This window comes from Phaethon aethereus, assembly GCF_964289735.1.
Source record: "Phaethon aethereus genome assembly, chromosome: 30".
Classification (NCBI taxonomy): Eukaryota; Metazoa; Chordata; class Aves; order Phaethontiformes; family Phaethontidae; genus Phaethon; species Phaethon aethereus.
In genome coordinates, this window is record NC_138606.1 from 1,070,160 (window position 1) to 1,085,300 (window position 15,141).

The following is a 15,141-nucleotide window of genomic DNA, read 5'->3' on the forward strand; positions in this document are numbered from 1 at the left end:
CTATGACAGGCACCAGGAGCCCGTATGACGTCACAGTGCGTCTCTGTGACGAACCAAGGCGTCTCCCCAAGGCCACCCGGCAGCTGGCACCACAACCTCTCTTGACCGATCGCTGCCTGCCCTCACCCTCGCCGCGCTCTGCGACCGAGAGCTGCAGCAGCCGACAAGCTCATCCGCCCTCAGTCCGATGGCCAAGGCTGAGAAAGGTGAAGCGTTGCTGCTCCTCCCGGGGGGGCTTCACTCCGGGCCTCTCTCAGGGAAGCCCCTCAGCAAATCTCCTGCTCTTGCCGTAGGCTTTGGAGCTGCCTCCAACATGGATGGAGCCTGGGTGGGCACCTGGAGACCTCATCGCCCACGCGGCCTCATCACCGCCCAGTTCACAAGCCCGGGACCCAAGTACTCAATCCCCGGGACAACAGGTAAAACCACCGTCGCGAGGGGGCACGGGAGGGGGGCACCACATCCACTGCCTCCAGGGGACAAGCAGCCACAGCGCCGTCCCCCTTTGCTCCACGCCTCCATGCTCTCAGCTGCAGCAAGGACACCAGCCTGCCAGAGGAAGGCTCACGCTGCTCATGGAAAAGCCCCAGAAAAGAGCTGCCTGACTCTGCTGAGCGCAGAGGTGGCCTTAGGCGCACCCTAAGCCCTGGGTGTGCAACCGCCGCTGCCACACACAGGCTCTGCACTTTGCCTGTTCAACGTTCAGGACAAGCGCACCACCCCGCCCCCCGCCTCGAGTTTGGAAACGTCCCTCCTCGGCTCTGCTGGGGATAAGCCGGGATTCGTCTTGCTATTTAGCATCCCGGGGGGTCGCTCTGCAGACAGCTACAGGCAGGACTCACCGGCTACTTCCCTCGCATGCGACACTGCGCAAAGGCACGCGCAGGACGAAGCTCGTCTTGCATCTTCGCTGTGAACTTGTTGCTCCCACCTCCTCCTCCTCTTTCCTCCTCCTCCCTCGCCTACATCTTTGGCCTCTCCTCCCCCCTCCATTACTTCTTCTGCTCCAGAAAACCAAACTCACAGAAGCGATCTTTACCTTTGCACTAATTTAGTTCCGCAGCTCTTTGGGGGGTTAATACATCAAAACAAGAGCGTTTGGGGCAGAGTCTGATTAATTGCACAGCGCCTACACTGTTGTTGCTGGACGTCAGTGGACTTTTTGTCTGGTTTTCGGGCCTTTGTTTTTTTTTTTTACTGCTTTCCTTACAAGAGCTCCGCTGGCTGGAGGTCCACTTTCTTTTCAAGATTAGTTAGCAACGTGTTTGCAAAACTGCCTGTGCCTACACATTCACTCTGCTGCGCTACAAGGCACTCTATGACCCGCTGCTATCGCTCCTGGAGGAAACAGTGGGAGGGAATTGCTTGAGGCCAGCAACTCCAGCTACTCCTCTTAGAAACTAGCTTTAAATACGCAGTGGCAAGCAGGTGTCCTGTCACAGGCTTTTCTTCCTAGGCTACGTGGCTCACAGCCCCACCAAAAGCAAAGCCCCTGCATACACGTTTGCAGGGGCCAAACCTCCCGTCGCAGACAGCTGCTCTCCGGGTCCTCGCTACTACGTCCAGCCCTCCATCACCAGGAACGGGAAGTACGTGGCTCCAGCACAGCACATCTGCGGACTTCCCAAGATAAAGACCGAGATCACCCCTGGACCAAGTGAGTACCGTTTCGGCCAGCCCTTCCTTCGGGCAAGACGAGCACGCACGCCTTCCTCTTGCCCTGTGCTACCAGGCTACAACGCCATCAGCTCACGCCCTGAAAGGGCTTCAGAGGTTTCCAGGCAGAAAACGAACGAGGCTGAGCACCTCCTCCCGACCTTCCCTTTTTGGCCCGAGGACAGGAGCCCCGTTTCACTGCTTCTCTCTGCTCCTCCTCTGCCCTAGGCGACTACTCCACCGACAAGGCCAACAAACACCTCTACAAAAGCGCGCCGGCGCAGTCCATGGCCTTCCAGCACAAGGCCGTCAAAACTGACCAACCTCCAGGTAAGGGAACCCAGGGCAATGCACTCACTTGCAGCATGCACGTCCTCCAGGGAAAATGTGCTGGACAGCTTTTTCAACAGGCCTCGGGAAAAGCCGATGCCGCAGGAAAGGCTTGCTTGGCGTCCCAGAGCACCAACTTCTCTCATCCCACAGAAGAACCGGCAACTCCGGTTTGGAGCTGCCGACACATGCCAAGTGCAACAGAAGACAGGGACACTGGGACGAGGGGCAAGACATCCTTCCTGCTCCTCGCAGCAGGCTTGGCACGCTGCTTCTCTCCCACCCAGGCGCTGCTCCTCTCCCCTCAGGACTCACGCGCTCTCTTCCCATTCCCCTTGCAGGTCCTGGCACCTACACCCTGCCTAGGCTGGTGGGACCCAACACAGCCTACACCCACGCCAGCCCGTGCTACTCCGTGACAGGGAAGAGTAAGCACAATGGCTTTGCTGAAGACCTCTCCAAGGTGAGCTACGCTTCTCTGCCCTCCCACGGCAGCAGCTGAAGCTCAGCTGCTCTCCTCAGGGCAGTAGGGCTCCGCGGCCTGCTGCAGCCTCGCGGAACGCACGCTTCCCTGCACCAGCAGCAACACCCAAGAAGCCACGGGTCCCCTGGCTCTCCTGCTGCTAACAGCGACACCGACACCTGCAGTCCCTCGCTTTCCAACACTAACCCTCGTGGTTGGGCAAAGCTCACCGGCACGAGTGGGAATCTCCCTCCCCCTCTGCAAAACCTGCCTCTTTGCCGGGGAACAGGAGGCGCCCATGTTCCCATCGCTCCACGCCTCTCACGCCACTTCTCTGGCCAGCCAGCTCACCTAGCGCAGCCCGCCTGGGCACCCGGCAAGAATCAACGCTTGCCGTTTGCATCGAGCCACCTCCCCGCCTCTCTTTACAGACGCCCGGTCCTGCTGCGTTCCCCAAGGTGGAGCTGGACGTCTACAAGAAAAGGGCTCCCATGTACACGATGGGAACCAACAGTCGACTCGGAGCCGACAAAACAGTGAAGCCGGGGCCGGCAGACTACTGCCTGGGAAAGGTAAGGCAGCCTGCCCGCCTCCCCTCCTCTGCTTTGCAACAGCCAGCCCTTAAGCATCTCCCCCTTCCGACGCGGCTTCGGAGAATTCAGGACCACCTTACTGCAGCGACAAACCGCAGGACAGCAGGCCCGCTCCCTTGCCTTGGCCCAAAGCCGAGCAGAGGGAGGCCAAAGAACACATCTCACATCGCCTCCCCACTAGCTCAGCCATCCAGCGCTGATACGCACTCGCACATCACAAGGCCTTCAGCCGGACACACCGCCGCACAAGGGACATGCAGGCCCAAGAGCGGACCCTTCTCATGCACTCGGGGCTCAGCTGGGAGGGCAGGGGCATCTGGCAAAGTCTGGCTGGAGCTACAAGACCTCTGCACTTGGAGCAAGGTCCAGTTCCAGCTCAGCTCCAGCCGCCACCTTGCAAATGTCACTCCGTCCTGCGTCAAACATAGGATCTTTTCTTTGAGTGGCCTTCTAAAACCACTCGAGGGATGCATTTTACCCACCCCTAAACTCTTTCTCTTTTGCCTTTCCATTCCTCCCCCAAAAGGGGAGAAATGCCAGCCAGTAACAGCAGCACGCCATTAGAAACGCCCTGTTCACACAGGAGGTTTCCAACAAGCCTGCCACCGGGACAGGCGGGGCTTCGCTGAAAGTGCCCAGGCGTGCACGCAGCAGTGCACGACAAACCCCAAATGCACGAACATCAATAGACAGCCTTCACTGAAGACAAGGCTCCCTGAGAATGCGGCACCACCCTCACCGTTTTTCCTTCTCACTTTTCCCCTTCCAGGTGACGCTGATCAAGCCCCAGGCACCTGCGCCCACTTTTGGACTCCGACATTCCCTCTACACAACTCCTCTACTCCCTCCGATAGGAGTCTAATAAAAAAACTTACCCCCAAAGATCTGGTCTGTTCACCTTCCGCTGCAGGGAGAGGGCTGCGCGTGAGTGAGGGCGACTGGCTCTCTCCATTTCATGCCTGTGCCTCAGCCAGAACACTGCAAGATGAGGACGAGGGGAGAGCACCGAGATCGACAGCGTAAGCAAGGCACAGGGCTCTGACAGCACCGTTTCACCTGACCGGAGCTAAACACTGCCCCGTGAAAGCAGTCACGCCCCGCCCTACACGCTCTCGCCCCACGGCCGAGCGTCCCGCAGGCACCACCTTGGCCCCAAGGACACAGCCCAGCTCGGCACCCCCCTTTTCAGTGCACGCGGGTGGCTTGTCTCCAGGGGGTGGCCAGAAACACAGCCGCTCTGCGGGACCTCCTGCCACAGGCGAGTCCCCAAAACACAGACAGTTAAGGAGAAAGCACCAGTAATCCCAGCCTGAAAAGGCAATCATCATAGGGTCGTGCAACAGCCCAGGTTGGAAGGGGCCCACGCAGGTCATCTCGTCCAGCCTTGCGTGGCAAAGGAAGCCTAGAGGTGATGATCTAGCACCCGGCCAGCCGCAGCTTGAAAGCCTCCAGTGAGGGGGCCTCTACCCCGTTCCTTGCGGGGGGATAGTCCTCCTCTCTTGATAAGTAGTGACGCCAAAAAGATTTCCCCCTGATTTTTAAGGATTAGTTGTCATGAATTAGTGGTTTAGGACACGTATATAATCACCAGCAAAGATAGTAGAAAGGAAATTATTTTAATACACATTTAGAAGAAGTGCACCTTAACAGATTTCGATGGCAAGGTCCACTCTATCACTTACTCAAGATGGAAAAAGTACCTGTTTCAATATTCTGATTATCCAGTGTCTCCCATCTCCAATCACTGTTTAGATATGCCTCGTTTCCATGCATGACTACAGTAGCAAGGTTGAGGTTTGCCTTGTCTCTTGGTCAGATTTTAACACTTCCTGTATAATCTAGTAATGCATGGTCCCAAAAATTTAGTGTCCAAATCTGAGGGATCATGCTCGTCTCCATTAAGAGGGAAAGCAAGGCTGGGTAGAGAGCATGCTGTCGTTGCTGCCATCAAAGTAGTTTAAGTTTCTCCAGTAAAATAAAAGTTTTGGTGGGAAAGGCTGAACGGGTTACCCCTTTTTATGGTGCAGGAGAAATCCATAAAAGTGACTACAGGGGTCAGGCAATGAGAGAAAATCCAGGTACATGTCTTCTCCAATATCCTAGAGTACCCATTAACTGTTGTAATTCTTTTGGAGATTGGGGCAACTGCAATTGTTCCATTTTACTTAGGGTGGAATTGCTGCCCTACCTGCAATCCACCAAGCAAATAATCCCTTTTCCATCTTTTAGGTGACCTCCGGCCTCCTTCAACTGTTTTTCCACGGCTTCCTAATTATTCTCACGTGCCCATTCTTCTGAGAATATGGGACTTGGACTTATTCCATGCTTTTGCAAGTAATCAGTGATACTACTTGCCATCCGGCCAACTACGCCAATTTGTCGTGAATGAGCGGTTTAGGCCTCTTAAAGGATCATCAACAAATATATTAGGAATCAAATGATTTTAACATAAATTTGGAAAAAGCACAACTTAACAGAATTTGATGGCGAGGACCACTCTATTACTTATTCAACATGGAAAAAGGATACAAAGAGAAACCAAAGTACAATGAGGCTGGAATGATTTACGCATAGATCGGGAGGAATGATATCCACAGAGTCAGGGAAATAGACTCCAGTTAGTGTGTCAATTTCCTAATAAAGCTTAGCAATGTCACAACTGAAAACTTACTGAGATTCTCTAATTACGCATGCACACACAGACACTGAGGCGCAGAGATAGTGATAGAGACATAGAAAGAGATACAAAGAAAAGAGAGAGCGAACAAGAGAGATACAAAGGTACCTGTTAGAAACTCCCCTCGAGTCCAGTGAAATACTCACGTTGAATGTTTTTGCATTTCTCAGCGGGCAAGGGTTGAGCCTCAAGGAGTAGGGGTTTCAGCCCCGGCCCCGTGCCAGTCTTTGGCAAGAGTCCTCCAAACTTACCATGAACTCTTAGGTTCATGAGCTCAGAGAGGCGTCCCACTCAGAGGTGCTGGTCGCAGCCCGCTGTGGTCCCGGAGAGCTCAAAGGGCCTCACTTGGGACCACTGTTTATAGGGTCGGGAGATGATTGACTTCAGGCATCAGTGAATTTCCATCCTGGCCGCAACCCAGACAGGGGATTTCTCAAGTCTCCAGTAGCACTGGTGCCGGTCGTTCCAGGGTTGTCAGGAGCTAATTAGTTAGTCCTGTTCTTCTTCCTCACCCTGGTCAGGCATCTGCCTTCCTGATACAAAAGAACAGTGCCATTCTCCGCCTCAACCACCAAACTCTTTGTTCAATGGCCAAGGCTTGCCAGGCAACTGAATTTCTCAGGTTGTATAGTGGCCCAGGTGCAAGGCAAGGTGGGGTGGAATGCACCACCACAATCCACCCCGTGACTAAAGTCAATCCATCCCTTTCTCACAGAGTGGCGGTGTGGTCACCTCTTGCCTCTGTGCCTATAAGCAGAGTAATATTACAGTCCAATTTTAATTTAAGGGGAGATTTTTGTGTTAGATTAACCTTTGTAAGCAATAAAGATTTCAGTAGATGGGGTTAAACAATGTTATATACGCGAGCGGGTTTTTGCGCTAACATAATTTGGTGTGCCATTCGCCAAGTTATGATGTATAGAACAATGTTTGAAAATAAACATAGTATAACAAGAGTCAATGGAATTACGATGGGATCCGGTTCAGAATTCCGTTGCTGTTGGAGGCCATGCAAATAAAGTGTCCCACCACTGATGTTCCCCTTCTTTCTTCACTCTTTCCAAGACACAGTGTACTGCTGCTGCATCGTAGTGAACAGTGATCAGAGTGTTGTGTCCATTGTTTCAGATGCGTTCTAGCAGTTGGCTCAGGTCATCATGTTGTAACCGTTTCTCACCAATGTGAGATTCATCCCAACACGGCTAGGCAGCAAGTCCTGACACGATATATAGTCAGACTGTAGCAACTGATGTGACAGGAGCTGAAAAATTAAAGTCGCATCCCATAATTTTGGTAAAGATGCAAACACAAATGTTTGAGTGGTTGCTTGTCTTCACAGTGGTGTCGTCTGCAAATATAGAATCACAAAGGGTTCTTACACAAGCACATCCATTTACAACATACTCTAGCACAGTTTCAGGGGTTTCACTGGCGTGTACTTTGAAATGACATTTTTCCCAGTATCAAGACAAATGTCTTGAGCCTTGATGGCATTACTTTCACAGATAAATCCCTGTTGTTCCCCGACCACACATGCATCAACATCAACAGTTTGCCATTTGTTTCCATTTTGTTGGGCCCATATCCTATGCCCTAACGGATAGAGTACAGTTCCATGATGATTTCCAACGCAATGATTGGGTATATGGTGTATACCAAAGCATTGCGTATTGTCAAAACAAAAGCTGTGGCTTCACTGTTGGTGGAGTCATAGCTGAAATTAATTAGATGCCACCAAGATGGGAATTCCTTTTCAAATTTGGTTTCATTATCCCAGATTACTTTCGAATTTCAGCGGGTAAGGTTCCTCCGTCTCCTTCTCTAATAAATAGCTCCTACTACAGACTCCATCCATTAGTTCTCAGATACAACTCAAGGCAAGAGAGGTGTTGCTCTGAGTGGCTCCAAGGGAATTTATAATTAACTGATGATCGTTTTCTTCCATTTATTCCCAGTGAGGTAGAATGATTGATAGGAGCCATTGATTTGTTCCTAATGCCAATAAAGGTGATTGTAAATGGGTGTTCTAATTTGTTTAGGTCATGGGTAGTCACAGTTAAGTTGTTCACTACGACTTCAGCATCTGTGCTATTCAATACTGCCACTCCTGTTCTGACGATACCAGTCACCTCCCTCCTTGATCATTTTGGAGAGGTGAGGGTTCATCCATGCAACCATGCAAACCATCCTGTGTAAGATGTATTCATGACTGTTGAGCAGGTAGGTTTAGTTGCGGAGGTATCAACCTGCACTGACAATTCTATTTGTTTGAGAGACCACAACGGGTCGAATAGCTCTTGCTGTTGCCCTATGTTTTTGATTAGGTAGGGACTAGTGCTATAAATGTGAGGAGACAGTTTGATAGGAGGCTGAGTAGGTGAATATGACTGGTGGCTTGTCCCCACGGGCGCATCTACCCCTAATGTCAGCTCTGGGGGCAACACATGAGCTGCACGTGGGCTCCTGGAGCAGCTCGAGCCTCCGAATCCCCCGAATCCTGCCCCCCTGCCCCCCGCCTGCACCTGAGTGAGCAGCTCTCAGCTGGACCCACCACTGCCCCCCAAGGACCCCAAGCATCCCCGTCCCTCCAAGCCTGCCAAGCCATAGCAGGAACCTGGAGAGCATCTCCGTGGACACATCCCCAAGACCGCTACCCCTGTCCTCACTTGGCCAACTCTTGCCCCTGCAGCAGCCCAAAGCGCTGGAGCCCCTCTACCAACCCTGTGTTGGCCAAGGGGTGCTTCTGCGCATCCCCGTGCCCGTCGTTGGTGGCCTTCATTCTGCCTGTCCTTCCTCTCCCTTCCTGCATCATTAAATGCTCAAGGACCCGTCTTGGTTTTGTGTTGTTCCCAAAACAGTGGTGGAGGAGACCCAGCTGGTGTCACAGGTGTGACCATCCCTTCCGGGGGGCCACCGTGGGGCTCAAGGGGCCTTTGGAGAGGCAGTGGTGGAAGAGCTGGAGGCCTGAGCTTCCCCACACTGGCCTCCATGGATGGCCAGGGGCAGGAAAGACCACAGCCACCCTGCCCAGAGCTGCCCCCTGTGCTCCCAGTATACCCCAGTGGCCCTAGGGTTTTGACCCGCGTGGTGTGCTCCTTCCCTGCACCTTCCTGGGGAAGGAGGCTCTCTGTCCTCTCCATACACTGCAGGTATTCACAGACATTGATGAGACCGCCCCTCCAGTGTCTTCCCCAGGCAGGACCATCCCAGCTCCTTCACCCTTGGGGAGATGCTCCAGTCACTTCATCAGCTCTGTGGCCCTTCCCTAAGTCTAGTTTAAGGCTCTTCATACAAGTCTGGCCACTTGGTCAGGTGAATCCCACCAGCTCGCAACAGACGCAGCTTCTCAAGGGTAGATCCATGATCATGGAAGCCCAAACCTTGAGTATGGCACCAGCCATGTAGCCTGGTGTTCCAGTTGCTTCATCGTCTTCCCTGGACTCTCTCCAGTGTGGCTGTGTCTCACTTGTACTGGGAAGCCCAGCACTGGACCCAGCCCTCAAGGTGTGGCCTCACCAGCACAGAGGTGAGGGACCACCTCCCTCCACCGTGAGCTGTCTTTGTGGCAGGGGCTCATGGTTCGATGATTCATTCATTCACCAGGACCTTTCCTACTGAGCTGCTTTCCAGCCTGGTGTCCCCATCATGTCCTGATGCCGGGAGTTGTACCTCCCCGGGGGCAGGACATTGCACTTCCGTTGGTAGAACCCCATGAGGTTCCTCAGCCCATTTCTCCAGCCTGTTGAGGTTTCTCTGGGTGGCAGCAGGACCCTTTGGTGTCTCAGTTTGGTGTCACCTGCAACTTGCTGACGTTCAGCCAGTTGACAACCCACCTCACTGCCCATCCAGCTCAACCATCAACTGCTTCTCTAGGAGGATCTTACGGAAGACTGTTGAAAGTCTTCCTGAAGTCCAGGTAGACAATGTCCACTGTTCTCCCCTTGTCTACTAGGCCTGTCATTGTACTGTAGATGTTTATCATGTTGGTCAAGCATGACTTCTCCTTGGTGAAGCCATGCTGACTCCTCCTGATGCTTTTCTCATCATTCATGTGCCTGGAAATGGTTTCCAGGATTAGTTGTTCCACCACCTTCCTGGGGGAAGTCCCTGCTGGCCCCACAACTGCCTGCTCCACAGCAGCCAGTGAAGCTGGGGCAGCGGCGTGGGCAGGGATGCGGCAGGAGATGGGGGAGGCCCTGGGGAGGCAGAAGGAGCTCCTGGACCATGGCAAACATCCCCTCCCTTGGGCCCATGGCCACCCCCAGGGCCATCGCTTGGGCAACGTCCCCATGGCCACATCCGTTGAGATTAAACATGCCGGATGCCAGCCAGTAACGGTCATCTGATAACACCTCCCCTTGAGAAGGAAGGACTGGCCACCCGGCTTGTGCAAGGGGGCTTGCGACATGTAAACCGCCCAAAACGACAGGTTTCCACCCCAAAACCCCTCAGTTCTACGGCTGGCTGCTTTTTGAAGGCATCTCTTGGACGTTGCTGTGTGTCCTTGGTGCAGCTTGCCATGGCCATCTACAAGGTGAAGGTGGCCACGGGTGACATGCTCGAAGCTGGGACCAGCAACTCCATCTCCATCACCTTGGTGGGCAGCCGTGGCGAGAGCCGCCGGACGACCATGAACTACTTGTTCCTGCCAGGGATGGTGAGTGTGGGGACAGGGACACAAGTGGTGGCACGGGCTGTTCTGGTTTTGGCTGGAGAGAGTAGGAAAAGGGCTGGGTCTTCTGCAAGGGTTGGGGGGCTGGAGGAAAGCTGTTCTGGGGGGCTGGAGGAAGAGAATCTTTGGGGCAAGCTCTGAAACCTGGTGGGGAATGCCCGTATCCCCTGGCGCCACACCAGGGCATCTGCCCTCCCGCCACAAGCCATCCCACCCCACCAGGAGAAGGACCTGACCGTGCGCTGCGAGCAGGACTTGGGTCCCATCGTCCTCATCCGCTTGCACAAGTGGCGGCTTTTCTTGGAGGACGCCTGGTTCTGCAAGGATGTCCGTGTGACAGCCTCTGACGGCACCCTCTACCGCTTCCCCTGCTACCAGTGGCTGGAGGGGATCACCACAGTGGAGGTCCGGGAGGGCTCCGGTAGGACCCATGCCACCTCCATACTCCTCTGCTGGCCAGAGGATCCGATCTTGACCCCTCCTCCTTTCCAGGGAAGAAGCTGGTGGACGATGAGCTGGAGATCCTCAGGGAGCATCGGCGACAGGAGCTGAAGGCACGGCAGGAGGCTTACCAGTGAGAGCAGGGACATAGGGATGGAGGGCTACCAGGGTTGCCTGGCCAGCGGTGATGCTGATGTGTGTCCCCCTGTCCCACCTTGCAGGTGGAAGACCTTCGCTGAGGGTTGGCCCCGTTGCCTCAATGTGGGCTCCATCGTCGAGCTGGACTCCAATGTTGCATTCTCCTGTGCGAGGGCAATCAACTTCAAGGGTGTTCTCATCTTCCAGTAAGCAATTCCCCAAGGTTGGGGGGGACCTGGGTGATGGGAGCGAGGAGCATTGCCAGTGCCACCCTGTCCCAAGAGGCTGGTGGGGGATGGTGAGTGCTGAGGTCCACCTCTGTCCCGTAGAGAGGCCTCCCACCTTCTGACAGGGTTCCTGTTGACACACACCTCCTGGAAGAGCCTGGATGAGATGCGCAGCATCTTCTCCCGGACACAGGGCAGGGAGATCGGTGGGTGCCTTGTGTGTCCTCCCCTGCCATCCAGGGCTTCCCAAGAAGTCCCTGGCTTGATGTGGAGGGTGGGCAGTTGGGTGCTGATGTCTGGTGACCCCCTCAGTCCCCGAGTATGTGGCCAGGCACTGGCGAGAAGATGACTTCTTCGGTTACCAGTTCCTCAATGGCAACAACCCCATCATCATCCGGCAATGCACGGCACTGCCGACCAAATTCCCGGTGACACCGGAGATGGTGGCCGGCTCTTTGGGTGGTGGCACCAACCTGGCCAAGGAGTTGCAAGAGGGTCGGATCTTCATCGTGGACTATGAGGTGCTGGAGGACATCCCAGCCGGCACCATCCACGGGCGCCAGCAGCATGTGGCGGCACCGCTCTGCCTGCTGCACCAGGGCGCCGACGGGCTCCTACGCCCCATCGCCATCCAGGTAGGGATATCCCACCCCAAACCAGTGCACAACCCTGCCCTGGTGACGGTGGAGATGGTCCCACCATGTGGTTGTGTCCCACAGCTCAGCCAAACGCCGGGACCCACCAGCCCCATCTTCTTACCGAGCGATGCCGAGTGGGACTGGCTGTTGGCTAAGACCTGGGTGCGCAACGCTGACTTCTACAGCCACCAGCTCCTCACCCACCTCTTGAGGACCCACCTCTTTGCAGAGGTCTTCGCCATCGCCACCCTACGCCAACTGCCCACCTGCCACCCCCTCTTCAAGGTAATGTCCCACCTCAGGACCACCCACTGCCCCCCACCCATCTGACCCCACCCAACACCCCCCCAGCTCCTTGGGAGGTCCCTGGTCATCTCCAAGCTCTTGGTTCCCACCACCAGCTCCTCATCCCCCACTTCCTCTTCACGTTGCACATCAACACGTTGGCCCGGAGCGACCTCATCAACCCTGGTGGTGTTATCGACAAGGTGAGTCACAGGGACTGGGAGCACTGCGGTCTGCTGGGAACACTGGGAGGCACTGTGGTGTACTGGGAGCACTGAGGGGCACAGGGTATACTGGGAGCACTGGTGCACTGGTAGATCTTGGGGGCACTGGGGTATACTGGGAGCACTGGGGGGGTACCTGGAGTACTGGTGCTCTCGGAGCACTTGGAGGCACTGGAGTATACTGGGAGTCCCGCAGGGGCACAGTGGGCTCTGGGCGACACTAGAGAGCACAGGGCATGGGGGGATGGGGAGCATGAGCAGTGGGGTATACTGGGAATACTGGGAGGCACTGTGGGGGCACTAGCAAGCATGGGCTGGGGTGTAATGGGAGCACTTGAGGGGGTATACTGGAGGCACTGGGGAGCACTAGGGTGTACTGAGAGAACTGGGGGTACTGGGGTATACTGGGGGCAGAGAGGGCCCTGGGGGACACTAGAGAGCATGGAGGGGCTGGGGAGCACTAGGGAGAGTGTGGTATACTGGGAGCACTGGGAGGTACTGCTGGGGTACTTGCAGTACTGGTGCTCTGGGAGGACTTGGGGGTACTGGGGTATACTGGGAGCACTGGGGGACACTAGAGAGCATGGGATAGGGGACACTAGAGAGCACAGGGATGGGCTGGGGAGCACTGGGGGCACTGGGCTTTACTGGGAGCACTGGAGTAACCGGGGGCTGGAGGGGAGGGCATGGTGCCCCCTGCCCTGAGAACCCATGGGTGCCCCCTCCCCACCAGGCCTCGGGGGTCACCCATGAAGGGCTGCTGCTGGTCGTCCAGCGGGGCTTGGAGAAGGTCACCTACACCTCCCTCTGCCTCCCCGATGACATCCGCCACCGCGGCATGGCCCACCTCCCCAACTACCACTACCGGGATGACGGGATGAGCCTCTGGAAAGCCATCGAGAGGTGGGACAAGGGGTTGGGTGACCACTGGCAGTGATCCCATGGGTGCTCCATGACCTCATGGTCACCTCATCTGCTGGTAGTTTCGTCTCCGGCATCGTGGCTTTCTACTACGGGGACGACGCAGCGGTGAGTGGGGACACCGAGCTGCAGGCATGGGTGATGGACATCTTCACCAACGGCTTCTTGGGCAGGACCTCCTCAGGTACCGTGTCTCCAACTCCCATGGGTGCCGTGGGGCGGTGGGGGGAACAAGGACATGTCCCTGATGCTCTTCGGTGTCCCTCCACCCCTAGGTATCCCCTGCTCGCTGCGGACGGTGGCGCAGCTCAGCAAGTTCCTCACCATGGTGGTGTTCACCTGCTCAGCCCAGCACGCAGCCGTCAACAACGGGCAGGTGGGACAGGGGACCTCTGACCCCCCTGCACCCAAAAGATGTCCCCATCCCCCGCTGAAGAGATGTTCCCCTCCACCCCCTCTGTGTGCAGGAGGGACGTCCCCGTCCTGAGCCAGGGGAGATGCCCATGTCCCACCTCTCTTCATGCTGGAGGGATGTCCCCATCCATCCCCTCTCCATGCCAGAGGGACATCCCCACCCCACCTCAGGAGAATGTCCCCATCCAACCTGTCCCCATCCAACCTGTCCCCATGCCGAGGGACACCCCCATCCATCTCCTCTCCATGCTGGAGGGACTTCCCAAGCCCACCGCAGGAGAATGTCCCCATCCAAGCCACCCAAATGCGAGAGGGAGGGCCTGTGCTGACAGTGGCCTCTCAACCCGCAGTATGACCTGGGCGCCTTCCTCCCCAACGCCCCGTCCTCCATGCGTCACCCGCCACCGGCGGCGAAGGGCAAGGCCTTCCTCCAACACTTCCTTGACACGGTCCCTGAGGTGGACACCACTGCCAACATCCTGGTGGCCCTCATCCTCCTCAGTTCCCGCCTCAGTGATGGGGTGAGTCTGGCCCCCGCCATCACCATGCCCTCCTCCAAAATGGTGGCTGTGTGGGGCTGAGGAACCCCAAGAGGTGCTCCATGAGGGCATGGGTGCAGGCTACTCAAGCCCAGGCTGGTGGCCACCATCACTCTACAACTACCAGGGTGCCCGGACACCGCCACCCTCCCCGCCAAGGTGGCTTGAGACACTTCAGCCAAGCGGTTGAACCTGATGGGCCCCTCATCCCTGTGTCCCCCAGAGGCTCCTGGGACAGTACCCGGAGGAGCGGTTCACAGAGGCGGAACCCCGGCGGCTCATCAGGATCTTCCAAGGGCAGCTGCAGGAGATCCGGGACCACATCGAGGAGCGGAACCACTGGGCCAAGCTGAGATACAACTACATGAACCCACTGGAGATCGAGAACAGCATCTCCATCTGAGGGCCCTCGCACCTCTCCCAGCGCCCGCCCCCAGCGCCCCCCACCCTGCTCCTCCCCCCCAGCCCTGCAAGAAATTCCAGCTGTCTATCAAACCCTCTGCTTGGGGGGCACACGCCCTAAAAACCTGGGACCCTCCCAACCTCATGGACAGCCCCCCCCCCCCAAAGGGGGAGCTGGAGGGGGGAACTGGGAGACCTGATGGGGTGCCCAGTGCTCCTGGTGCCCCCCAGTGCTCCCGGTGCCCCCCAGTGCTCCCAGTGCCCCTCAGTGCTCCCCATTCCCACAGTGCTCCCAGTGCCCCTCAGTGCTCCCCATTCCTCCAGTGCTCCCAGTGCCCCCCAGTGCTCCCAGTGCCCCTCAGTGCTCCCCATTCCCCCAGTGGTCCCAGTGCCCCCCAGCGCTCCCAGTGCCCCTCAGTGCTCCCCATTTCCCCCAGTGGTCCCAGTGCCCCCCAGTGCTCCCAGTGCCCCTCCAGGGCCCCTCGTGCCCCCCATTGCCCCGGTGCCGTCCAGCGCTCCCC

The 15,141-nt window shown here is 56.4% G+C and overlaps 1 protein-coding gene and 1 pseudogene across 2 annotated transcripts; both read left to right on the forward strand.

The window, feature by feature from the left end:
- Positions 1-213: 213 nt before the first annotated feature.
- On the forward strand, positions 214-3,904 carry LOC309414623 (ciliary microtubule associated protein 1A-like; annotated as a pseudogene). Its single transcript has 7 exons — positions 214-419; positions 1,457-1,843; positions 1,885-1,986; positions 2,328-2,449; positions 2,881-3,021; positions 3,264-3,366; positions 3,812-3,904. The product of its transcript is annotated as a ciliary microtubule associated protein 1A-like (transcript).
- A 6,334-nt stretch (positions 3,905-10,238) lies between these two features.
- On the forward strand, positions 10,239-14,621 carry LOC309414624 (hydroperoxide isomerase ALOXE3-like; the record flags this gene model as incomplete). The annotated part of the gene is made up of 13 exons (XM_082011980.1): positions 10,239-10,376; positions 10,614-10,812; positions 10,884-10,965; positions 11,054-11,176; positions 11,300-11,403; positions 11,510-11,832; positions 11,917-12,120; positions 12,237-12,323; positions 13,078-13,180; positions 13,270-13,449; positions 13,541-13,641; positions 14,030-14,200; positions 14,442-14,621. The coding sequence occupies 13 exons, from the start codon at positions 10,239-10,241 to the stop codon at positions 14,619-14,621; spliced, it is 1,995 nt and encodes a 664-aa protein (XP_081868106.1).
- Positions 14,622-15,141: the final 520 nt, after the last annotated feature.